This window comes from Aedes aegypti, chromosome 3, assembly GCF_002204515.2.
Source record: "Aedes aegypti strain LVP_AGWG chromosome 3, AaegL5.0 Primary Assembly, whole genome shotgun sequence".
Classification (NCBI taxonomy): domain Eukaryota; kingdom Metazoa; phylum Arthropoda; class Insecta; order Diptera; family Culicidae; genus Aedes; species Aedes aegypti.
In genome coordinates this window covers 173,431,606-173,459,384 of record NC_035109.1, presented here as the reverse complement: position 1 = coordinate 173,459,384, position 27,779 = coordinate 173,431,606, and the positions used below count along the sequence as shown (strand labels likewise).

Sequence of the window (27,779 nt, the reverse complement as noted above, 5' to 3'; positions counted from 1 at the left end):
AAGGGTGAAATTAATAATGTTGATAATTGTATCGAAATGAACAATCAGTTCGATGCTCTCTTTGATTCAAGTGAGGGAGCAAAGAGTGCCGCTTATCGTGGTCAGTTGTTCCGAATTTGAGGGATTTAGGCAGAAGATCTTGAACTCCATTAGGAGAATCAAGGTCTCCTCTAAATCGCAAAGAAAGGAGACTGTCGCGTTTTTCCTGAAACTCTTAAAGATAGCGAACTTCTTCTCAAACATCTTCAAGAGAAGAAGCACACATTTTTACTTATGACGACAAAACTGAACGTTTGTTCAAATCTGTCTTGAAAGGTCTCAAGTGACTATAAGTAATCCGGGGGTAAATTGGTCACTTTTTTATAAGTTTTTGTTGTGTTATCCTTCAGAAAACAAATATTGTCGAATAAATTTCTGCAAAACCAGTATTCCGTTGATCTTTATCAGTTTATGTAACCGACTTTTCATAAAATAGTGTTTATCATATCATAAAAATAGTTTAAATATCAAAAAATTAAAATGACACATTGGGGCGAAATTGATCACTATATAACAAAGCAGGTGAAAGAATAAAATATATTCCTATCTACTAAATTTGGGCTTCCTGAATCTGAAAATGATGTCGAAATTCTTACAACTCAAGTATTCTATCATTTTATTGCAAAATTAAACTTTGAAAATCTGCCTAATACGCCTAAATGTAGGCAATTTCCCTTGAAATAAACACACTATTTGAGAATAAATGGTCTTATGTGCAAAAAACTATGCTGTATGATATCAAAACTGAGTTCAGTAGTTCATACTTAAGCTGACACAACATTTTTAACACTCAAAGTTGACATGTATGCAAAACACCAGTGAATTGTTTAGCACCGACATTTCCAACTGCATTGTTTACACCATCAAAAACTGTGAATATTTCTATGCAAAACTGATCATAATAAAAATCGTTCAAAATCATCATTAGACATCTATAAACTAGAAAACATGGCATATCTGTGGTACCAACGAAACCTTTAGCATCCTTGGGAGGAAATGTTTTCTAGTCCCGACCTGATCAAATTCGCCCCAGTGATCAATTTGCCCCCGGATTACAGTACTTAGGTTTTCCCCAGTCCAAGTAATCATTATGAAAAAGAGAACCCAATCTGGCATTGTTCGGAAAGGGCTTTCTCAAGAATATAACTCACTTTACCAAAAAAGATCTAAATAATATTGAAGCTTTAGAAAAATCAAGACTTATGTTCGATGTCCTTGTGACATGGGAACATTTCCAGAAACCTGGAGGAAATTTTCAGAACCCCGCTCAGTGCCGTCGGTGCCAAAAGTGGGATCATGGTACAAAACATTGCAGCATGGATGCTAAATGCATGATTTTCGGAGGTTCTTCTCACGCTAAGGACGTCTGTCCTGTGAAGGAAGATACCGATAAGTTCATATGCGCAAATTGCGGGAGCAATCATAAGTCATTTTTTGGGATTGCCCTTCGCGTAGGCGAGTCGTCGAGGCTCGTGCCAGGCAGATAAACAGTAATATCCGTTACGATAACGGTCGTTTCCAGACTTTCCCTGGTAGAGTATAAAAAATGCTCATTTTTCAGTTAACGATCGCAAGATTGAGAATCATACCCATCAAAAAGATTATAATCATGCTCATTCACAAACTAATTTCAATCCGTCGGGTAGCCTTTCGAATAATTTAATTTCGAATGGATCTACCCAAAGAAAAGCGTATGCCGATATCGTAGCAGGTAATTTGAACTCCTCCACTTTTCATACTACAAGTAACCCAACCGTTCTAATTGTTTCAAATCAAATTAAAAAAAATACCCTGCCGCCACAGGTAGCTTCTACTCCGCCTCTTCGTCTATCGAAAATTTTAACGGAAAATCATCAGATAATGTACCCACTTCAAGGGATATGTCTCCCTCTGATTTTATTTTTTTAACTGAACCATTAAATCAAATAATTGATGCAATGTTCAATGCTCTGGGCAGCAAGTTAAATTGCTCCAAACTGACTTGTGAAAATTGATTCGCAATAAGTCAATTTTTTTTGTCATTGGTGACATTAATGCCAAACATCGGTCATGGAATAATTCTCAAATTAATTCCAACGGCAGAATGTTATTTGATAAGTGCTCTTCAGGATATTTCTCATTTCAATACCCTGATAGCCCTACATGTTTTTCCTCTTCTAGAAATCCTTCTACGATTGATTTGGTCTTAAACGACTCTAGTCATCTTTGTAGCCATCTGATTACTCATGCTGATTTTGATTCTGATCATGTCCCTGTTACATTTCAAATATCCCATGAAGCGATTCTCAATCCTATCAGCTACACTTTCAATTAGCCGACTGGAATATATATGAAACATATATTGACTCTAATCTTGATGTTAACATTTTCTTACCAACAAAACTTGATATTGGCAATGCTCTTGAAACTTTAACAAATTCCATTGTTGAAGCCAGGATCATTGCAATTCCAAAATGTGAAGTAAAATTTGAATCCGTGATTATAGACGATGATCTTAAACTCTTGATCCGTCTTAAAAACGTGAGGAGAAGGCAATTTGAAAATTATATGGCAGGATTTGCAGAAAGAAGTCAAAAAACGATTTTCACAATAAGAAACAAAAATTTTGAAAATAAAATTTCTAAATTGGAACCTGGATCTAAGCCCTTTTGGAAATTTTCTAAAATTAAAAAAAAAAACCTCGGTAGCCAATACTGGCATTGAAAAAGGAAAACAAATTATTACTAACTAATTGCGAAAAAGCTCAAAAACTTGCTATGCAGTTTGAAAGCGCGCACAATTTTAATTTAGGACTTACTAGTCCAATTGAAAATCAAGTTACTCAGGACTTCGAAAATATTCTCAATCAAGAGAACATTTTTGAAAATTCCTGGGAGACTGATTTGGAAGAAGTGAGAACTATCATTAAAAAAATCAAAAAATATGAAAGCTCCTGGCGATGATGGAATTTTCTACATCCTCATCAAGAAACTTCCAGAAAGTAGCTTATCATTCTTAGTTGATACATTTAATAAATGTTTTCAGTTGGCATATTTTCCTGATAAATGGAAAAATGATAAGGTTGTACCAATTTTAAAACCAGACAAAAATCCTGCAGAAGCTTCTAGCTATCGTCCAATCAGTTTGCTTTCTTCCATCAGTGAACTTTTTAGAAAGGTCATTTTGAACAGAATGATGATCCACATAAATGAAAATTCAATGTTTGACAATGAACAGTTCGGATTCCGCCATGGACATTCGACCACTCATCAACTTTTACGTGTAACAAATTTGATCCGCTCCAACAAATTTGAACGCTATTCTAATGGTCTTGCTCTTCTAGACATAGAAAATGCATTCGACAGTGTTTGGCATGAAGCCTTGATCGTAAAATTTAAAAACTTTAATTTTCCAACATACATTGTTAGAATAATTTAAAGTTATCTGTCAAATCGTACACTTCTGGTTAATTATCAGAAATCCAAATCTGGAAAACTTCCTGTAAGAGCTGGTGTTCCTCAAGGCAGCATTTTGGCACCAATATTATACAATTCTTCACATCTGACTTACTTGAGTTACATCAGGGATGTCAAATATCTTTGTTTGCGGATGACACAGGCCTCTCCACCAAAGGACGAAGCATGCGTGTCATCTGTAGTGCAAAAAAGTTTGGATAATTTTTCTTCATACTTGCAAAAATGGAAGATTTCTCCTAATGGAAGCATTAAAGCAACTCAACTTATAATATTCCCAAACCAAAAGCTCTTTATTTGAAACCTTCAAGCAGACAAGTTGTCACGTTGAGAGTCATAGATATCTATGAAAATTTATAATGCTCAACTCCCTTAAACGTCTCTCTTGTGGTTTAACGAATTAATTTGATGATTTGTCTTTTCTATTTATGAATTGTTTGAGCTGTCCGGAATTCGAATCGAAGTGTCCGGAATATGAAGCAAAAGTAAGGAAGCGTCCGGAATAAGAATCATGTTAAGTCCACACATTTTTATTTATTTAAAATTATCCATGTTTCGGAAATGGTACTCACCATTCGAAAGTTAAGGGGTTTGAAGGTTCGATAACGCAGAGGAATCATGCGAAGTGATTTATTTTACATGTTCTTTTGTGAGTTATACTTCACTGAGGCCTTAAGGGTTTGTTCACAAATTTCATAACGCTAAAAATGGCCATTTTTGACACCCACCCACCCCCTCGTAACACTTTTTCTATGAATATTTTAAAAATTTTGTATTAGCCGTAACATCACGAGGACACCCACCCACCCCCTTTAGCGTTATAAAATTTGTGAATGGGCCCTAAGTGTCCGTAATATGAATCAAAACGGTATGTTGTTAACAAAATATTAATAAAATCTTAAGTTTGTTTTACCAAATTAGGATGATAGGGTTGTCTAACACAGAACACCTAGATATAAGAAACGAATGTGATATTTGGAATGATACTAATAAAGAAATTAAAAAAGAAAGTGGCTGTTGCATTGCTCAATTACGTAGATTCAATGATCTAATTATTCTAAGATGTTTTTCACATAATAATTTTTCTGTTCATATAATCAGCTTTTACGTCAATTCTTTCGATCAAAAAACAATCAATTATAATACAATAAAATGGAATAAGTTATGTATAATTTGTCTCACTGCTATTTATTCTGATATTACTGACCTTCACGTATTCCTATGGATTCCTGAATTAATCCTCGAAAATATTATCCACACTCAATTTTGGTAGGTTTTCATGCTATCCATGTGCATTTCGTTATTCACTTCTAATCAATTCTAACGATTAAGTAATTTGAATTTTCCAAACTTTGTTGATTTAAGCCTGGATTCCACTGAATATCTTCTAACGCAAATTAACAATCGAATCGATTCACACGCACTTGCACAGCAAACATTCGAATTAAATAGATTCTTCACTACAGTGCACCGTCGAGACTTAGGAATCTTTTCGCGACCGCAAATTCCTGCACATCCAAACCGAACGACGACGGGGCGCTACATTTTGTTATAAATAAAAACCGATACAGAGAGAGCAAGCCAACCGCCAGGGACCGATGTTGCGTCTACGGAACGAGAGTGAAAACTAATCCTCGAGGAAAATCGAAAGACACGCTCACGCAGAAAACGCACCTCGTCTTCAGCGGAGGTTCCTCGCGTGGATAGACAGAAAAAAAGGAAAGGAAAACGGATGACGATGTTCCGCGTGTGAAAAATGCATTTCCATCTATTTATCCGTGTAGGTATGTATATAACACGTTGGCTATGGTAAAACAGTCGGTACATCGTGTATTGATGCACCCAGGATAGACGAAAATCGGAATAAAAAAGGAAGTCGAAGAACAGCCTTTTTAGCATGGTTTGACATAAATACTACTACTACTTCTTGGCATTACCTCCTCACTGACAGAGCCTGCTTCTCAGCTTAGTGTTCAATGACCACTTCCACAGAGAGCTTTCTTTGCCAATTATGGCTATTTTCGCATTTGCAAATCGTATGGCAGGAACGATGATACACTATGCCCAGGGAAGTGAAGGAAATTTCCATTACAAAAAGATCCTGAATCGGCCGGGAATCGAACCCAGACATCTTCAGCATGGCTTTGCTTTGAAGAGGCGAATTTGAACCGCTCGGCTAATGAAGGGGCATAAACTAGCATTAGCATTAAGAAATTCATACAAATTCGTCGGTGGTACAGTCCTAGACCCCCTTTCCCGTCCGATACCAAAGTCAAAGATTTGGGACTAACCCTTGACTCTTAGACAAGATTGACGCATCATCCAACAGTTGAGAGCTGTTCTGGCCTCGTCCTTGCGAACGCTGAGGAATGGAAAGCAACTATTAATTGAACACCTACTTGAGAAAGATGCAGAGAAATCTACGACCTCTCATATGTGTTACGGGATATTGTGGAATGTTAATGGGATGGGATAGGCCATAGGACATGTTCGGTAGACGTTTGGTAGACGTTCTGAATGATATTTGAGCATTGGCTACATATTGGAACAAACTCACCGTATTCTGCACTTCAGCGTTCAATCGACCGTCCAAATAAAATAATTACATTCTTGGTCCTTTAAGAAATCCTGCTGGCTTGGATCGCCATCGCGTATATTGAAAAAAAAAACATATATTCGAAGATGCGACTCACTCGCGAGAAACGGTTTAAATTTTATGATTAGCTGGCGCTCAGTTAAATAAAATTCAAGCCATTTTAGCAGTCCTGGCTCGATTCCATTTTTTGTAGTTTGAAAAGTAGCATTGGTATGTCTATGCGATCAAATGCCTTGCTAAAGCCCGTATTAAGAGCTTCTACGTGGTTTCTATTATCCATTGCATTCAATGAATAGTCAACAAATTCAAGTGAATTTGTTGAGGTCGAGCGACCTTCAAAGAAGGCGTGCTATGCGTCAGTAATAATTAAAGAAAGGCACTAAAAAGGAGCTTTTCCATATTTTCGGAAAGACTTCGGATTCAAGGGATTTATCAAAAAGCCAAAGCAATGGCACTGTTAGTACTTATCCTAGTTTTTTTCAAAAATATTGATGGAATCGTGTCGTATTTCGAATGTCCTCCCAAAATTTGAGCTTATATTGATGAAAACTGAGACTGCCCAAGCCCTTTAAAGTTTGTATGGGAAAAGCAAACAATTCAATCGGTCATAGTGATTGTCCATGTGCAGCACCGTAGCGTGCGGTTGACCCGGCCAAGGGCGCCAAGAGGTCATGCACAAATTACGTCACGCTTCAAGGGGGGAGGGGGTCAAGCCAAGCGTGACAAACCTTACCAAATTTTCAGAGGTCTCATACAAAGAACGTGGCAAAGGGGGGGAGGGGGTAAAAAAAGTTGAAATTTAGCGTGACATAATTTGTGTACTATCCCCAAAACATGTGACTCACTTGGTAAAATTTTGAAAAATGCATTTTGAATTAGGACGAAAGAATTTGTAGACATAGGTAATGATGAAAACTTCAAACAAGTTGGCTTCAAAAATTGTAGTTGGCAGCAAAAATTGTAAAACCCTCACCCCTCAGCTAATTCTTAATGGATTCAAATGATTTTTTGTTAGTATACTGGCACACATATCTAGTTTCTAGAAGTGGACAGAGGAACGCGGAAATATTCCTGTGGTCGGAGTTATTCCGGTGGATGACTGGGTCAGGTCGGGTAAGAACGGTACTGTGCGTTTGTGCCCCTGGAGGTAGGCAAATTTCAAGTCACAGAAAATTTCCAAATTCGGTTATAATGTGGGCACTAAATGACGAAATTTTAAGAAAATTGCATCAGTGTAAAACTTTTGAGAAACGATTGAATTGGAAAACTACGAGTTTTGCATATGATTAATCCTACAAATCACCATTTTCGGGTCCCGTGACGCCTCAAACTTACGTTAAAAAGGGGTATATTTGATCATGTGGGTAAAATTAATAGTGCAGAATCCACAACATACTAAACGAAATAAAATTTTTCCCTTAAGCAATACGAATTCAAAAGAATAGAGTATTGATAAGACACTTCATGTCAAAGCTATTCACAATTGAATCGAGAGAGACTTCATATTCGAATATCAAAAATTAATGCGATTATCATAGGGCATTTTTTAAATTCAAATTTTTTAACAGGTTTGGGCCGGAGGTTCTCCGATTTGCATAAAATTTTCTCCAGAGTTAGAGCTCGTGGATACATGACCAAAAGTGAAATTCAAAAAAAAATATAGTGGCCTATTTTCCCGGAAAACTCTAGATGAATTTTCACGATTTCCCTATATACCTTAAACTTTCAAAATTCATATCTCCTGAACATCGTATAGCCAGAGCCGTAGCGTGACCTCATGGCGCCCTTGGCGAATCTCCATTTGTGCGCCCCCTAATCAAAGCTAAGGAGCTATACATGAATAACGTAAGACAGTTTTGGCGGCTTTTCGACACCCCCTCCCGACATCGTAAGATGTATGACACTTTAAATATCTTTTATGGCGCATAAGAAATCACAAATGCTCATCCTCCCATAACTCCTTGCGTAATTTAAGGACGGCCTCTAACATATAATTAGAATTGTTTCTGAAATTCAAAAGGTGCTTTTACAAAAATTTTTTATGAAAGTCATCAATAGTATCATAAATAGCCTAATCTTCTGAAGTTTAGAACACATTTAATAATTGACTTAATTCCTGCAAGGATATATTCATATTCTTTAAATTATTATTTCTTACTGAAAACTGCCTGAGAACTATATTATGTTATCTAAAAGGTACTTTGAACAACTCTGAGGTAATATACAGTTCATATGGCTTAAAACAAATCTATAGAATCTACAGGATGCATAAAAAAAAAATTTTTCGTTGTGAATTTAGGTGATATACAATTTTTTAAAGAAATTTTCCTAACATTTGTTTAGGTAGTTTTTACTATGTTTGTTCGGATTATAAGAAAAGAATTAAATTATGCTTGAAACAGAACTTGAAAGCCGTGATTCCTTAAGAATGTTTCATCAAAACTTTGCTTCATCATTGTAATTGTGAAAGGAAATAATAACAAATTCTTAGAGATAGGTGAGAGTGATTCAGATTCTTCGGAAATTAAAATTGGTTTCATCAGTCAGGAAACTCTTAGAGAAATATAAAAAATTGTCCTAGATTTCAATGAGACATTTTTTTTATAAAATTTTCATAGATTTATTCAAGATATTTTCCAGAAATTTCATTGCAAAACAGCATGCTAGAGCTTAATCTTATATTTTGTCGTTAATCAATAAAAAAATGATTAAATATATTAAATGGTTTTCAATTAATTTTCAAGGAATTGTTGTTAAATTAAAATTGAAAACTTTTTGTACAGTCAGTTATCAGAAGTTATGAATAATTACAAATTTTTCAAAAGCTGTTTTTAAGAAAATTAAAATTAAATTTCACTTCACGGTGGGAGAGAAATTTTGTCAAGGATCTATTAAATGTAATTTCCTCACATATTTGTTCGAAGACTTACCTAAAAACCACAAGATGAATAAGAAAAATCTCGAGCAGGCAAACTTTTTGAAAGATGGTCAAATATTGAAAACTAGGTTGTATGAATAGTTACGACCACACTACTTCAAAAATCTTCGTAAAACCAAACGAGTTTCAGCTTCTGTAGAACATTTTTTTATGTTATTAAAAATGTGTCACAGATTCTAAAGCTATGTCTGCTGGGAGAACTTTTGGTCAGGTTTGAATTATTTAAAAATTTTGAAAACTCTGTGAAAAATCCATCAACCGATAATGGTCAAAGTTATCGGTATCCTTTCCTTGATTTTGTTGAAAACTTGCCCAATTTTCTGTTGAAACCCTGTCTAAAGTTTCGTGGTTCCCACCCATTATAGTGTTTGATGCATGTTCAGTATTCAATGAAAATTTCTATTATGATCAAGCTTGAGATTCAGTGAGATCATGTTCGACGAATTTAATTTTAGTGCAACAAGCTTTATTTAAGCTTAGTTCAATTTTACTTGTAAAATTCTTTGTAATTTTAAACATACAAATTGGGAAAATTAAAATATTTGTTTCTGCTCATTTAAAAACTTAATTTATGTTTTTTTTTTTTCAATTTAAAAGAATATTATTTTTATTTATTTTGTTAAAACCGTTTTGATATTGTAACTAATAAGAAGTCTTAATTTAATGCGCATCTTTCAAAATTTTACCAAGTGTTTTACGCTTTTTGGCGCCCCCTTTTGGCTGGCGTCCTTGGCGGGTGCCAACCTGGCCAACCGCACGCTACGGCACTGCGTATAGCAAAAGTCTTTTTGTAAAATCGAAAGGAAATTTCCTCAGCAATCTATTAAAAATATAACAAGAAAAACATTTTCCAGAAAATTTTTGACCATGGAGAAAATTGTCGAAAAAATAGCGGAATAACTATCGTCTGTATCATGAAAAATTATCGAAAAAATATTTTTTGTTTCATCAATCCATACTCTAACTTTCGTCCATAGACGCCAAAGTGGTATCTTTTACCGTTTAGGCGACAGAGCTTAAAAACCGATGACCACCCGCACGCTTCCCATAGGAAAATGTGTTCTATTGTGGGCCTCATAACCGTGCGCCAAAGGCGGCAGTAATTACACGCATTGTAAGTGTAATGCAGCAAACCATCCTTCCCTTTCCAGTCAGAAGAAGCTTTTCGACAATCGGAGCACTCTCCATTGGTCTGTTGGGTGTTTTGCATGTCCTTTATTCGTAATCTTTACTATTGATACTAACTGTCTTTAATTGAAAACGATCCTAACATATAATAATATTGGTAATGATATAGGTAATAGGTACTGACCCTCAGTATCATATAGATGCCAAGAAAAAAGGATAATTATGCAAACATAATTTTAATAATTAACTTGTAAGAATGTAGTTTCTCTCGTTTTCCCACCGAGTAGACATGCTGCCTCTCAGTGGCAATAAATCTATTAAAATGAAAGTCGTTCGTTTGATTTGTCGTTCGTTGTATCGTAAAAGACACAATGTAGGAAAGACGTCCTGGCCGAAACAATATATTTACAATATATTGATAACACAGACAAAGATATGTTTGGCCAATGCGCCAATAGATGGCGGTAGTGTGTAAACGTCAAACGCGAACAAAAACGATGCGAGCGTTGCGGGTGGTGGATTGACCACCAACAATATACTTTAATCGACCGTTAAAAATGTGGTCGATGCACAATGATGAGAGTGTGACGTCTGTTTGTCTGTGTTGATAAGTTTTCAAAGAAAGTGGATCTTGAGATTTGATCCTTCAAACGTTAGCATAACGATTGATTGTAACAAGAACTTCCCTCGCGGCTATCGAAGAGGCTGTTAGCTTTAATACTAAATAACGTTGCTGATGAAGGGCACACAAAACACCCAACAGACCAATGGAGAGTGCTCCGATTGACGAAAAGCTTCTTCTGACTGGAAGGGGAAGGATGGTTTAATGCATTACACTTACAATGCGTGTAAATTACTTCCGCCGTTAGCGCACGTTTATGAGGCCCACAATAGAACACATTTTCCTATGGGGAGCGTGCTGGTGGTCATCGGTTTTTCAATTCTGTCGCCTGAACGGTAAAAGATACCACTTTGGCGTCTATGGACGAAAGTTAGAGTATGAATTTATAAAACAAAAAATATTTTTTCGAAAAATTTTCATGATGCAGACGATAGTTATTCCGCTATTTTTTCGACAATTTTCTCCATGATGAAAAATTTTCTGGGAAATGTTTTTCTTTTTATATTTTTTATAGGTTGCTGAGGAAATTTCCTTTCGATTTTACAAAAAGACTTTTGTTCTACGATGCATAGTTCAGGAGATAAGAATTTTTGAAGTTTAAGGTGTATAGGGAAATCGTGAATATTTATCTAGAGTTTTCCGGGAAAATAGGCCACTATATTTTCTTTGAATTTCACTTTTGGTCATGTATCCACGAGCTCTACCTCTGGTGAAAATTTAATTAAAATCGGAGAAACTCCGGCCCAAATTTTCCGATAGTAAAAAAAATCCCCATTATCGAAACGGTTACAAACAATCTGTGTTCTACGATCACTATGCGCAGAAGTGTTAAATAGTTCGAACACTTATCCTTGACAGCCTAATTATATTAGAACTTAAATTTGGTTTCAATTTCAATCGAAGGGAGGGAAAGGTAAATATTTTTACAAACTGGATCATATTTGTGATCATAATTAATTCAATAATCCATTGATGTACCATGACCCCACAGTTATGGATCAAATAGTGTGGAGTCCAACCTATAAAATTCAATAAAACGACATAGAAAACGTAAAATTGTAATTTAAAAGCACGAATTGAATCGTTTCAAATTGGAACTTCGGTTAGTAAACTGTTTTGAGTGTAATATTTACATAGGATTGTATAAAAATTAAAAAATGTATCGGTTTCTGAAAACCATATTATGGATTAATTTTCATATTACGGATCAAATTGTGACATATTACGGATCAGTGCACTAAATCAAGAGATTTTCAACTCAATGCATCTGTATTGCATGATTTGGCGAAAGTTAACAATGTGTCACATTTTACTGCAAAAAATAGCAGTTTTAGAGCTGGAAACAATGGTAAAATGCCATTTTTTGTGATACTGCATTGTAGTAACTGAGACATGTACTGTTTTCGCTCCACACCAAGTTTTCCACCCATTTTTGTCTGCTAAACAATGAAATTTACAAACCTTGATGTTTTATTAGTATTATCCTTAGTGCTATTGTCTAAATATGTCGAATCCAATGCTTAAAATGGCAGAAATCTACATTATTTGGAAGTGATCCATAACCGTGGTAAACAATCATTTCCTGGTCCATATTATGGATCACTAGTTAGAAGTGCTAATATTCGGTATTTAGAATCAACAATCAAGAAAAATGTTTTCCAAAGATGAATACATACTAAATCGAAGCGAACGAGCATGTTTTATGGTATAACATTTAAATTTTACCACCTGTGGGAGCTTATGAATGCTGACGGCACTTCTTACAGAAAACGACCATATAATGACAGCTGTGTGGTATCAACTAAACATTTGTCAAATACACTGTTATTAAGCGGTTGAATGTTGTGCTTAACATTACAAATAGTAGAACACAAAAAGTATAACATGGGAAAAATATGTTTTACGTCAACGTTTATGTTTTGAGCGAGTTGTACGATATTGAACGCCAAAGTGATCCGTCACTGTGGGTGATCCGTAACTGTGTGGGCATGGTATGTTCATTTTAGTGAAAAATGAGAATCAATTATGTTTATTTGAAAATGATTGCCTTGATAACTTATATACAATAATGCTTACAGAGGCGCGTCCACGTTCAAAACCATGGGTAGGACAAACGTTGGCAAATATTTTGTGCACAGTGAAGCTAAAATAAATTTTAACGCTATGAATTCCTAAACTTGAAATTGAAAGTTACTATATTCAGCTGCCTCAAACGCAAAGGATACCAGTCGTTACAACAAGTCTGAGAATGCTCTCCGTCTTAACAATGCTGATAGCAACTGAGTACCTTGAAAATAGGATATTAAAGCCCTGTTGTCTGAAAAAAGAGACCTAGAAGGAATCAAAAACAGGCCGAAAAGAGACCAAACAGGAAGTAAGAAAACAAAAACTAATAGGAGCCAAGAAACAAGACTTTAATTCTTTATGCCATCAGAGCAGATATTTCTCTAAAATCTAAGACTTTTTTGAAAATTCCTCGTGACATTACGACAAGTATTACTGCTATGTGTTTTCCATGATTTTCTATAGGAATTTCATCAGAAATTATTTCAGGTATGTTCAGATATTACTTCGGAAATTTCTGAAGGTGTACATTTAGCTATTATTTCCCAAGGAATTTCTCCACGAATATTCCTAGGGAATGTGTCCAAGAATTTTTCTAAAGATTTCTCAAGAATTCAATCTCCAAGATTTTATCCAGTGATTCATTCATAGACTTCCCTGGGACCTCCTCCATGTTTCCTGGTGGAAAAATCTTCTAAAATTCAATCAATAACGTATCCTGAAATGCCTCCAGGAATTTCTAGGTATTTCCTTTAAAATTGTCTTTCAGGATTTATATAACATTTCAACTCGCAATTTATCTGAAGATACCTTCAGCAATTGCTTCTAAGTTTTCTATAGAAATTCCTGCACTAATTATATGAGATTTTCTAAAGTAAGTCTTGAAAGTTTATTTTTTGCGATTTTTTAGGAATGTCTCAAAAGTAAGGCCAAGATTTTTTTCTGAAAAATAAATCCATGAGGTATTTTTGAAAAAAAAACCTAAAGTAACCTCTGACATGCATGTTTTGAAGTCACGGGATTTTGTAAAGGAATTTCTCGAAAAAACATTGGACAGAATCTCTAAAGAATTTTGATCAGGAAGGATTGGAGGAATTATTGGAAACATTGCTGTAGTATTAACTCTTGTAAAAACTTAAATAGGCTTCTGAAAATTGTATGGGAATGTTCTGGGAAACATTTTAAGAAATATTTGGAAAATCTGCAGCGGTGATATTTGAGTTGAATACTGGATAAATTTGTAGAAAAAAAATGTTCTAAGAACCCCTCGAGAAATTCCTGGGTTTCTGGGAGGAAACGTGGATGAATTCTTGAAGGCGGAGGAATTCTCGCAGGGTTTCTTAAACAACCCCTTAAGCTATTTTTTTTCAAACAACCTAATTAAAACTTTGTGGAATTCCATGGGAGAAATTCTGTGGAAATCTTTGGAACATCTCCTACAGTAACAACTGGAGAGTTGGGTTGAAGGATTAGTAAAAACATATCTGGAATAAATTCTAGGATAGTTTTGAAAAAAAAAATAAAATGAGGAAATTACTGGAGGCAGTAGCTATGGTTTTCGTGGATTTCCTGGAGAAATTCTTCTAACCATGCTTTGAAAAACCACTGAAAAAAAATCTGGAAAATTGGCAGAGAAGAATTTCAGGAGAGATCCCCCTCAGATACTCTGAAAGTATTCTAAATAAAATCACTATGATAATTTCAGAAGCTTTTCCTCGGGAAGTCTGAAAAAAAATTCTCGTAGAGCCTGTTGAACCAACAATTTTGAATCAGGATTCCAAGCAAGCACAATAAATAAAAATACTTAAGAGACCATTTTGATTAAAACGGTGAATTTAAATACCTTCCATTAAAATAGAAACTTCTTGAAGACTTGCATTGAGGCTAAGTTGGCCTTCATTGAAATGTGTATGCAACTGCTGTTCATTTATCTCACGGTTGCGAATTATTGAAAATCAGATGGTTTTGCATTCACATAGCTGACAAGTATCAGCATACTTTCGACATGTATGTACATTCAGTGATATTCTTTTGAATCGAAATTAACTATGAGGACTAAGATTTATTAATTTGAAATTTGGAGCTACAATTCCATCATGGCTGCTAAAACAAACGACTAACTACTTAGCCTTAAAATAGAGACCAGAAATATTAGTGGGAGTTTGATGAAATCATTTCTTAAGAATTAACTAAGAACTACTTCCAGAAATGTCTACGGTAATTCTGAATCAGAAGAAGAACTTTTTGACACTCTGGAATTTCTATAGGAATGGTTCTGAAAATCTTCAAGAGGTTCAACAATAGGGCCCTCGTGGCCTTGCGGTTAGCGGCGTCAGTCGTCTAGGCGTGTATTATGCCACGGGGTGTGGGTTCGATTCCTGCTCCAGTCGGTGAAAACTTTTCGTCAAACGAAAAATTCATCGCTGGGCTACTGGGTGTTTCGTGTTGTCCGTTGCCTAATGTTAGTGATCGTTCAGTCTGTGCAGCCTACGTGCTGAAGACGGTGTAAATTGTCTTCTTCTTTTGTCTTTAAAGCCCTGTCTCGATTTTAGTGCCAAACGCATAAGTTCAGGCCAAAAATACATGTTTACTCAATTTTCTTGGTTTAAGTCCAAAAAACATTTTTTTATGTTTTTTAGATTTTGTCACACCCCTTGACTTAAACTTACATTTTGGGTGTATTTTGTATTTCGTGTCCCTTCTGAAATGTCAGATAGGAACAACCCCAGTGTTAAAACTAAGACCCCTGTGGTGTTTTTGTCGACTAAGCGAACGTCAAACACGATCTCAAGTGTCAAGGTTCATTTATAGACCCAATTTTAAAATTAAAGTTTAAACATGATAATATCAATATAATTTCAACCCGATTTCTTGCGGCGAATTTGCATAAGGGGTTCCTATGTTTATCGATAGTCCATTTGCCTGAGTGTATATTATACAATCAGGCAAATGGACTATCGATAAACATAGGAAAAAAAAAAAAAAAAAAAAAATGAAATGAAAATTCGCCACAAGAAATCGGGTTGAAATTCATAAATTTGCCTTATGAAACCAGAATTTGAAAACAAAAAACGTTTCACGCGGCAACCTGGAATCGAACCAAGAACCTTGCGATCGATAGGCCCGAGTGTACGCGCCTATCGACGCCTTGATGTGCAGTGATGCTAAAACGATACATAAAGCGTTCGTATTGCAATAATCGTTCCACCTTCCATAAGGCAAAATGTATGAAATTCGTTAGTCCAGCTCGCAGCGTGTAGCCGTCATTTGAGCGGGAGAATTTCTACACAAATAAAAAAACTCTCAATGAATGAAAATAATGGACCGATGCACGAGTTCACTATTTGACGTTTGAGCGGTGCCGTGTTATCTACGTGGTCATGGCTACGAATGAATTTGGCACCGCTAAAACGTCAAATTAGTGAACTCGTGCATTGATCCATTTGCAGTTTTGCACCTCTTATCTTTATACGATTTCCTCCCACTGCACAGTGGTTCGATCTAGAACAAATGTCGGACAAAACCTCAAACTCTCTTTTATATAGCTGAAATCATATATTTGAGATATGTTATGCCATATTTAACTATTACGAACTTTTGTTTTCAATTTTTTTCTTGTTTTGGACTGATAATTAGAATATTCAGGTTTGGACAATACATTTTCATCTTTTTCAATCTTTTATACAAAATGGTCAACTTGGATAGGCTAGTTCTCAGTTATTTATTGACGGATTGAAATGAATTTTTCACAGCATGCCAGGCATTACTTGAATTTCAACATATATTTTTGAGTAATTTTCCCGGGCACAACTCCAATAGTAAAAACAACTAGACTAAAGTGAATTTTTTGACAAAAAAATATAAACTATTCATCCAAAGATATGGAAACTCTACACAAAAACCATCATAAGTAAATATGATCGTCTAAATGTCCACCTTATTTATTTATTACGCCAATTTTTCAGATTTATAAACTAAATTACTACGATGAACTTGTGATTGAAAAAGTCACTCAAAAATATATGTTGAAATTCATCTGTTGTCTGAAAAAAATGTGAAAATTTCATGCACATTTGTCCATAAATATCTCAGATCTAACCTTGCCTTGATGCAAGTATCATCCATTTAATCAGTTTCAGAATGCTGTCATGTCTATAGCTTCAGTCTGTTATCATACTTGTATTATAAGCTAAAGCAAGTCCACGTAGGGAATGATTTTTCCAATTTGTTTCATTTTATCTGGGGACTGCACGTCGAAGGAAATAGTTTCGTTCAACCATTTAAATGAGCCGACATAATTTTTTTTACAAGACACCGACACATGAATGCTTCCAGTGGCCATTTTGCCCTTTAAAGAAAGCACCACACTAGACAACGGACTAGCATGCAACGCTCAATGGTACAGTCGGAGAACATTCCTCACGAAAAGTTTTCCGGCCTGCAGCGGGAATCGAACCCACACTCCTTAGCACGATGCGGCCAAATGCCACGACTACGAAGCCCACATTTGTGTTTTATTATTTAGTGACAGTAAATTTGAATTCAAATTTACTGTCACTAAATTTGAATTCAAAGTATTTCAATACCCTAATAATATCAAATATAGGTGTGGAAAATATTTAATTAAAGTATAATACCAAAATATTGTATACGTAGGGTCCCAGAGTCCTAGCGGTAAACGCGCAGCTATACAGCTAGACCAACCTGAGAATCGTGGGTTCGAATCCCACCAGTCGAGGGTCTTTTGGTAAAGTAAATTTTCTCGACTTGTCAGAGCATAAAATATCATCGTACCTGCCACACGATATACACATGCAATAATGGTCAATCGGCAAAAAAAGTCCTCAGTTAATAACTGCAGAAGCGCTCATTTATTTGATTCTTGATCAACAAGCTTAATTTAGCCCCAATGATCTAAATAAATTATTATCTAATGAGCATTAAAACAAAAAACAAATCAAGACATAGAAGAAACGAAGCATTAAATATCCTATTGCTATTCAAATATAAACATGTATGTATTGATTCAGGGCTCCCAGTAGTTGGATTCACGATGTACGAATTCCCGGAACAGCAATCCAGCAGGCCAAGTTGATTCCAACACGGCTTTCTCCCTGTGCTTCCAATCAACACCAACTTTGAAGGAGATGTACTTTAAGTTGTCGTAGTTTCCCCAACGCGGCAAGAGTTTAATCACATCAGGTGAATCGTGAGTTTTCAATGAACTTGTGACCATTTCGCGCATGACATCGACGGAAACATGTTTGGCTACTCTAGTGAAATATATCCAAAATTTGCGACATCCACGAGACGTAGGTTCAACGTTAGACCCCTTTAGCAACTCAGAGCATACATTCGTATCCAACGACGATGTTCTCCCTTGATTGAATGAACCTCGCGGTGTGGAAGTAGGCAGCATAGCGTTGTTGATGCTATCATCAGTCGTTTGACAACCACTGTTCAATGAGAGCTGCAGTTCCGCAAAGCACTGCTTCAGCGTTGTTATTTCGCTCTGTAGCTGACTTACGGTGTGTTCAATTTTTCGTCCGAGTTCTATACCTTCTCCTTGTTTCACGTTCGATTCATTGCTTGTTGATGGTTGTTGTTTGCGGAACGTAAGCAGGCAATCGTCACACAGCCAGATTACGTTTTTGAATTCCACGCAGACTCTGAGTTGGTACGAGTTCATTTGTGTGCAGATAAGGTGGTATTCTTTGCAGCATCCATCACAAACAACACGCTCTACCAAACCACCGCCGATAGGCAAAGAGCATTTACCACATCCATGTGACAGAACCATTATAGAGTTGGTATGAGTTGACGGTAACACAATAGATGATTCGGTACAACCAGAAGTTCAACAATTAGTTTTGCAAATAGCAGCTTTGCTATTTTTCAGAAGCTGTCGCAAATAATGTTCTATGAAGCGATTCACAATTCTTCTCAACTTATAAACCCGTTACATATTTATCACAATCTTTTGCAACTAATTTATGCGATTAGAAACAGGCTTTGTCCCAGTTAGCAGCGAGTTTTTCGTTTCTTCTCGGTATGCAATTCATGGCTACTGCGATTGCAATACAAGTACTACGTTTCACAGGATTATTATTATTATTTAATTAGAATTGGGTCCTAAAATGTTTAATGAAATCTTGTTTTTATTTAATGACACGCAAGAGCATGTTACTGCAACTATTTTAGCAATTTTCCCGCTCAAATAACGGCTACATCATATTTAAACTTTGCTTTAAAAATTGGGTCCATAAATGAACCTTGACACTTTTGATCATGTTTGACGTTCGCTTAATCGACAAAAACACCACAGGGCTTTTAGTTTCAACACTGGGGTTGTTCCTTTCTGACATTTCGGAAGGGACACGGAAAGCAAATACACCCAAAATTTGAGTTTAAGCCAAGGAGTGTGACAAAATTTAAAAAAAAATGTTCTTTGGACTTAAATAAAAGAAAAACATTAAAAAATTAAGTAAACATGTGTTTTTGGCCTAAACTTAAGCGTTTGTCACTAAAATTGGGACAGGCCTTTAGGACCCTATTGCACTCCGTATATACTGCTTCGCGACAAAAAATGGGTGAACCACCGTGCGAAGTTTGATTTTTGACCAACTTCGCCGCGTCGCGAGTCGCTTCGCTATAGTGCGCATCTATGCCCTCCGCAGTGTGCATTATGCGCACTATTGAGAATCGAGTTGCGACGCGGCGAAGTTGGTAAAAAAACAAACTTCGCACGGTGGTTCACCCATTTTTAGTCGCGAAGCAGTATACCTTCAAACGCGTTGAAAGTGGTCTATCGCAAGTTTTCGCAAAATAATTTGTACCCTAAGCTCTTGTTTTTAGCTTTCGAATGAACTTATTCTCATCGCGGGCATTCGCGGGCTACTAATGTCTTAGGGTACTTTTCTAAAAAATAATATGGTTTTTGAACAATTTTAACTTTAATTCACTTTGTATGAATTTTATGAAAATTTTTATTCAACTCAAGTGTACTTTATGTAGGGGTACCGGGGGCAGTATGGACACCCGGGGCAGAATGGACACCCCCTGTATTTTTGCATAGGCGAATACTTTTACACTTTCAATGCAAACAATATTTCAGTTGCCTATCGGAAGAGTAACCTATCCACTAAAATTTCAGAAAAAATGTTCGAAACATTGATTTTAAATCGAAAAATTGAGCATGATTTTATTTGGTTCGAAAATTATAACATTCACACCTCACTAAATAAGGTTCCAGAAGCAAATGACTGCAAGTTGACCGATAACGTAGCTCTTGATTGAATCTTCAATTAATTATGCTATATTCAAAAATATAGTAGATTTTTTTCTGGTACTTTAAGACATTGAAAAACTTATATGGAAATTTCTTATACTGTTGGGGCAATATGGACACCGGGTGGCAAAGTAGAGCTGGCACTTCAAAGAGGAAGAAATATAACTTCAAACACAAAATTATCCAAAAATATTTAGCATTCAATGCAATAATTATGAAGTGGAACCACAAATCGATTGAAAATCGTCAATTGGGTCCTAAAATTTGTAATGAAATCTTGTTTTTATTTAATAACACGAAAAAGCATGTTACTGTAATTACTTTAGAAATTTTTCCCGCTCAAATAATGGCTATATCATGTTTAAACTTAAATTTAAAAATTTGGTCCATAAATGAACCTTGACACTTTTGATCATGTTTGACGTTCGCTTAGTCGACAAAAACACCACAGGGGTTTTAGTTCGACCACTGCACGGTCGTTTGAGAATACCCTTTAATGGGTGAAAAAATACCCATTGTCGAATAGCGATCAGATCTGTCAAAAAATGGGGGAATTTGAAATCTCGAAAGGGGTAAAAATTTACCCATTTTTAATAACCAAGGGCGTTCCCATTAATGGGTGAAAAATAGTTATGATTATTCAACTCGTCAATCCGCATGTGTTTATGGTGTGCATTAACAGTTCTTATTTGTAAAAAAATCAACTATTTTAACTCACAGGAGACTTAATTTGAAAGGTAAGTGATGATGTGGTACATTTATTGCAATAATTGGATTTTTTTTCTGTTTCTCTGCACTTCTAGGCTGCACCAAGATTTGTATACGGCATACCGAGAGCTGCCCAGTGGATATGAATGTATTTTAAAATTTTGCTAAATTACACTTATATTTTGGAATAAATTGCATAGAAACATTGTTTAACGGAACTTTCTTTTAGAAGTAAGACGAAAACAATCTCAAAATTATCATTACTCTTGATAGCTCCATTGACCGTCATCAAAATGGGTAAATTTTTACCCTTTTTATGCCGCGAGCTTGATGTACAAAAAAGGGTAAAAAAATACCCATTCCTTGACATAAACTGCCTTTACCCGTTAATGAGTAAACCGTGTTTACTCATTAAATGTGGAGAGGCACTTCTAGCGAAAATGGGTATTTTTTCACCCATTAAAGGGTATTCTCAAACGACCGTGTGGGGTTGTTCCAATCTGACATTTCGTAAGAGACACGGAAAACAAAATACACCCAAAATTTGAGTTTAAGCCAAAGGATGTGACAAAATCTAATAAAAATGTTTTTGGGCTTAAACCAACGGAAAACATTAGAAAATTGAGTAAACAAGTGTTTTTGGCCTAAACTTAAGCGTTTGGCACTAAAATTGGGACAGGGCTTTAGGACCCAATTATGGGGATAAATTAAAATTGTTATTGTTCTATACATACTTATTTATTATAATTACCTGTAAATATTGATACAGCACAATTCAAGTATTTAAAGGGTTCATTCATTTATTTCATAACGCAGAAAATGGCTATTTTGACACCCACCCACCCCCTCGTAACGCTTTTTGTATGAATATTCTACAAATTTTGTATGAGCCGTAACATCATGAAGACACCCACCCACCCCCTTCAGCGTTATGAAATTTGTGAATGAGCCCAAATATCAAATAGTAAACATAGATATGGTCGATGTTCAGACAGACTGAACCAAATGTTTTTTTCAATCGAGTAAGAAAAATGTACCCCAAACATGTGAAACATCAAAATATTATAGATATTTACTGTAATAATGGAACTTATCCATTTGATGATACATTTGTATCAAAATAACATGGAAGATTTAAAATTGATGGAGTTCTTTACGTATCCTTAGAGCTCCAAAATTCATCTAGTCTTGTCTGTCTAAACACCGACCATATGATTCTCAAAAACTCATGAGAATGGTATTTTACTCTTTGAACTGTTATTTAATTTGGATGTGTTTAAAAGATTTATAAATTTAATTTATTATTGATGTTACGAGCTATGTCTGTAGTTAAACTTAATGCTACACAAGAAATATATTTGAATCAAAGTATTTTTATATATAAATCATATGAAAAAAAAAATGTTCCAGAAAGTACTCTAGAATTCTTTGGGAGCGTCTCCCGGGATTCTTCCTTAAATCATTCATGAATCCTTCAAATCCTCTCTGGGATTGTTCTGCTGAAAATCTTGAGATTACTTCTGAATTTTCTTCCAGATATCGCTTTGGGATTCATCCAAAAATAACGTTACCTGAAATATGCTGGAACCACTGTTGAAGAAGCTGGAACCCGCGGACCACTTTTGGCGAACCGAACATTGACAGTGATATAGATTAAAAACCATTTGGTTGGCATTGGTCCGAAGAATGATGGAACTGCCCTCCTGCTGGTGCAGAAGGCGCTTTTATTCACACATTGTCACCAGTCATTACTATCAACAATGATGATACATTTATGAATTTGCCTAGACCTTAGGGTTCATTCAAATATTACGTAACGCAAAATTTGCCAATTTTAGACCCCCTCCCACCCCCACGTAACAGCTTTTGTATGGAAAATTTTATTTTTTTGTATGGACCGTAACACAATGTAAGACCCCCTCCCTCCCCCTGTTGCGTTACGTAATATTTGAACGGCCCCTTAGGGGCCAAGACCTTTGGACTCGGTTACGATCGATGATGGTTTAATGATTGGCACCGCGCAAAATGTCACCGAACAGTCACCAACAGGTGCCTGCAGTTCGGCCGGACATTCCGCGTGTGTAATCAAAACAATTTCGTCGATGCTCCAAGTGAGCACCGGATTAATTAAATTTGCATGGGCACGTCTTTGATTGTGCACCACATACCATTCCGGTATTACTTCTGAGATTCTTTCGGATATCCCATTGCGATTATTCTGGACATCTTTTTGGATTTTTTTGCAGAACTCTGTATGTGATTTTGCGTGTATCTCCTTAAGGATTACTTTTGAAATCCAGGAAATTAAATTCTTTGAAATTCTTGAAAATTGTTTTCGAAATACTATGAAAGATTTTACCATAAATCCTGATGCAATCCATTTGGATATTTAAAGAGGATTTTATCAAAAAATGTACGACTCTACTAGAAATTCTTCGAGAATTCCTCCGAAAATAACTCTAGATTTTTATCCGGAAATACTTCTGGTATTCTTATGAGAATGCCTCTGGTATTCTTCCAAAAATGCCTTGAGATGTTTTCGGAAATCTTTCTGGAATTCTTCAAGAAATTCCACTGAGATTTTTACGCCAATATCTTTGAAATACTCCTGGGACTCTTACAAAAACAAAACAAAACAAAGTTTTTTTTTCGGATATCTTTCTATTCTAAATTTTTCAATAAATTTTGCTGGGATTGTGCTGTAAAACCTGCTAAGATTCATCCAAAAATACGACTGTCATTCTTCCGGATATCATTCAAGAATTCCACCGGAAGTTTTCGTGAGATTGAACCGTAAATCGTTCTGGTATTTTTCAGAAATTCCATTGAGATTCTTAAAAATATCCTTCTGAAAAATTTTCTGAGAATTGTTTTGGGATTATAGAAGGATTTCCAGAAGAATTCCAAGGCGATTCACAGAAACATCACTTCTGTATGAAGGATTATCGTTAATATCTGAAATAATCCCATGAGAATTCTAAATCCAAATTACAGTGATATTCAAAAGAATCCCAGAAGTTATTTCGCCAGAATCCCTGAAAGATTTAAAGGATATTCACAGACATCCAGAAGATTTCATGAATATTTTCCAGAATAATTCCGATGTCCAGATGAACTGCAGAAAGATTCATGGAATAATTTCAAACGGGATTTTCGGAATCATTTGAAAGTAACTTTTAGAAGATCCTCAGAAAAAGAAATCAGTAATCAAAGTAATCGAAAAAATCTCATTATTTCAAGCAATGCTCGTTGGTTCATGTCGAAGGATCAACATGTTCGGCTTAACGAATCATATTTTAAATATTGAATGACACCACATACAATTAAACTAGTATGTGATTACACGCAAACAAATTTTGTTGTATTATCTACCGAATCCATGGTAGAATTAAGAACTGCACCAACGATTTTCAACCGACTACAAAAATCTGTTAAGTTTACTATAATCTGGTGAAAATCACTGAGCAGTGCAGTAAATTTGACTATGTCCATAGTAGCATCCACTACAAAGCATTGTATTTCAATCCGTGACACCCACCGTCCAACACAGTGTGGTCAAAAGTATGATGCTAAACTTCTCAAATCAAGAATGTTTCTAGTCAAAAATACTACAACTCTGGTTAAATCAACAGAAGAAATTTTCTTGTGTAGTGATGTTGACTATGTTTTGGTAGAGTTAACAGATTAATGTAGTCGGTTGAAAATCGTTGGTGCAGTTCTTAATTTTACCATGGATTCAGTATTTTCTACAATAAAATTCATTTCAGTGTACAATTCTGAATCACCGCAAAAAAAAAATTTAGAATCACAATCCTTCTGAGAGGGATGATGTGGTGGATGCACATTCTAATTAAAATTGTTGTTCAATTATGGCGATAAATTAAAATTGTTATTGTTCCATAAATACTTGTTTATTATAATTACTAGTAAATATTGATACAGCATATAAAAAGATATTGGTCCAGAAATTACTCCAGAATTCTATGGAATTTCCCTCCTGGGATTCTTCCTTAAATCACTTATGAATCCTTCAAAACCTCTCTGGGATTGTTCTGGAAATCTAAAGATTATTTCTGATTTTTCTTTAAGTTCTTCTGGAAATCACAGAATACTTACAGATATCGCTTTTGAACTCATCTAAAAAACATCGTTAGCATTCCGGTACTATATCTGAGATTCTTTCGGATATCCTTTGTGATTCTTCAGGACATCTTATTGTGCTCTGCAAGATAAATCCACGTTATGCGATTATCTGAAAATGTCGATATACCGTCGCAGTGATAATGAAAATCACCAAATGTTTCAGATTTAGCAAATTTGAAACATTTGTGTCCTTGAAGGACGAAAAAATCCAAGCCTACTTGAATTTTGACGTTGCGTTTGAATTGCGCGCATATCTTCTGCGCGTTACCGCCGCCGCTGGATGTGGATTTAATATAAGCGCCGCAATATTGGAATATTTGCATAAATCTGTATGTGAGTTTGCGTTTATCTCCTAGGATTACTTTTGAAATCCTGGAAATCAAATTCGAATCGAAATTCTCGAAGATTCTTTCGGAAATTCAATGGAAGATTCTAACAAAAATCCTGATGCAATTCTTCTGGATATTTTTAGAGGATTTTGCCAAAAAATGTACTACGACTCTACTACAAATTCGTCGAGAATTCCTCCGAAAATAACTCTGGCCTTTTTCCGGAAATACTTCTGGGATTATTATGAGAATACCTCTGGTATTCTTCCGGAAATCACCTGAGATGCTTTCGGAATCCCTTTAGAATACTTTCGAGGATGCTTCCGAAAATCTTTCTGAAATTATTCTAGAAATGCCACTGAGATTTTTACGTCCATATTCTTGAAATTTGTCTGGGACTCTTCCAAAAATCCTGTAGGAAATCTTCCAGATATCTTTCTAGCATTCTTTCGCGAAGCCTTCTGGGATACTTTCGAAAATCTTTCTGAGGATCTTCAAATCCTTCTGTTAAGGATTCTTGCAGAAATTCTTCCCGAACTACCTCTAGACTCTGGGAGTTTCCTGAATTTTTCAAGAAAACTGTTATTATTTCGACTATCTCTCTAGGATTCTTTCGGAAATTCTTCTACAATACCCCCAGATTTCTTTCTGTTATCCTGCTGGAGGACTTCAAAACATCTTTCAAAGATTCTTCCAGAAATTTTACTGGAATTTTTCAAGAAATTCTGCTGGGATTCTTCCGTAAAACCTGCCGAAATTCATCCGGAAATACGACTGGAATTCTGCTTGAATGAGAAGCATTCAAGAATTCTACCGGAAGTTTTTGTGGGATTCAACCGTAAATTGTCCTGGTATTTTGTTTAAATACATTGAGATTCTTAGGGAAAAATATACAGGATTCTTAAAAGTATCCTTCTGAAAATTCTTCTGGAAATTGCTTTGGAATTAAAGGAGGATTTCCGGAAGAATCCCAGGTCGATTTACAGAAGAACCACAGAGAAATCACTAAAATATTATCAGGGAGATTTCTAAAGGAATTATTTTAAGGATTCTCGTAAATTCCTGAAACAATCTCAGGAGAATTTCGAATGGATTTTGAATGTTTTTTTACAGTGATATCCAAAAGAATCCCAGAAGTTATTTCCCAAGAACCCCTGAAGATTCAATGAAAAGTCACAGACATCCAGACGATTTCATGAATATTTTCCAGAATAATTACGATGTCCAGAAGAGCTCCAGAAAGATTTACGGAATAATTTCAAATGGAATTTCCAGAACCATTTAAAAGTCACTTTCAAAAGATGCTCAGAAAAAGAAATCAGTAATCAAAGAATCTCATAGGTATTTTTTTAAAGTCCCAGTGACTGTCCGGTAGTTTTCTTGGAGGATTTCCATTTGAAGTCAAGAGGGATTTTCAGAAAATTCTGCCAAGGATTTAAGAAAATTTTCAAGGAAAATCAATAATAAATCACGAAAAAAAATCAAAAACACTTCCTTATGAATGTCCAGAAGAATCACAGAGTTTTTTTTTCTCAAAAAATCTTAGAAAAAAATTCTAAATAATCACGAAGGAATTTTCGGAATAATTCTGGATATACAAAATTATCTCAGGCAGAAACAATAAAATCAATAGCAATAAATCTGTAAGAATATAAGAAGGATTTCTGTAAGAATATAAGCAGGATTTACAAACAATTACAGAGGAATTTTCGGATGATTACCATAAATAAAGATTTAAAAAAATCCCCGTCATCTGGAAGATTCTTAGCAGGATTTTCGGAAGTATTCCACAGGGATTTCTGGGAGAATTCCATTGGGATTTACAAAAGAATTACAGAGGAATTTCCGAAAGAATCCCAAGAATTTGCACGGAAGAAAGTGAAGTGAAATAATAGATTTTTTTGATTATAGTCTCAGGCGTCTTTCCGAGAGTATTCTAGAATAATAGGTATAATCTAAGACATTTTTCGGAAAGAATCTCAAAGGGATTTTGAAGAACTTTCAAAGAGTTTCACGGAAGAAATACTGAAGAATTACGAGGAAAATATCAGAATTTAAATAATAATTTCGATTGGATTTCCAGAAGAAATCCCGAGAAATTTTGTGAGAATCCCCGAACCCAGAATTTAAAATAGAATCCATTACACTGGAAAGCAATCATTAAATCATTTTCGGCAGAATTCCAGAATTTTACAGCAGAATCCTGAAAGGATTTCCATAATAACCCAAGATGGGTTTCTGGGATAGGCCAATAGGAAGTCCCAAGGAGGTTATTGGAAAAATCAGAGCGATCAAAGAAATAACTACATATAATAATTTCAGAAGGGTTTCTGAAAGAATCTCAGTGAATTTTCAAGATGTCCTCTAGCAACACAACTAATATATACTAATATTTACAACTCAATACTTAATTATAAATTGCGTTAAGGTGATTATAGGACAAAGCCACACCTCAAATTTTCAAAAGCACAA

The 27,779-nt window shown here is 35.4% G+C and overlaps 1 protein-coding gene across 2 annotated transcripts in view; it reads right to left on the bottom strand.

The window, feature by feature from the left end:
* Positions 1 to 22,531, bottom strand: part of LOC5567164 (protein TANC2) — a 441,714-nt gene extending 419,183 nt beyond the window's left edge. Inside the window, exon 1 of one of the 2 annotated variants that reach the window (XM_021853064.1) lies at positions 22,407 to 22,531. In XM_021853064.1, the coding sequence (XP_021708756.1) occupies positions 22,407 to 22,473 (67 nt within the window). In that variant the 5' untranslated portion in view covers positions 22,474 to 22,531. Of the gene's footprint in view, positions 1 to 4,698; positions 4,917 to 22,406 lie in introns of those variants that run through there. The other variant, XM_021853065.1, reaches the window with a different exon arrangement.
* Positions 22,532 to 27,779: the final 5,248 nt, after the last annotated feature.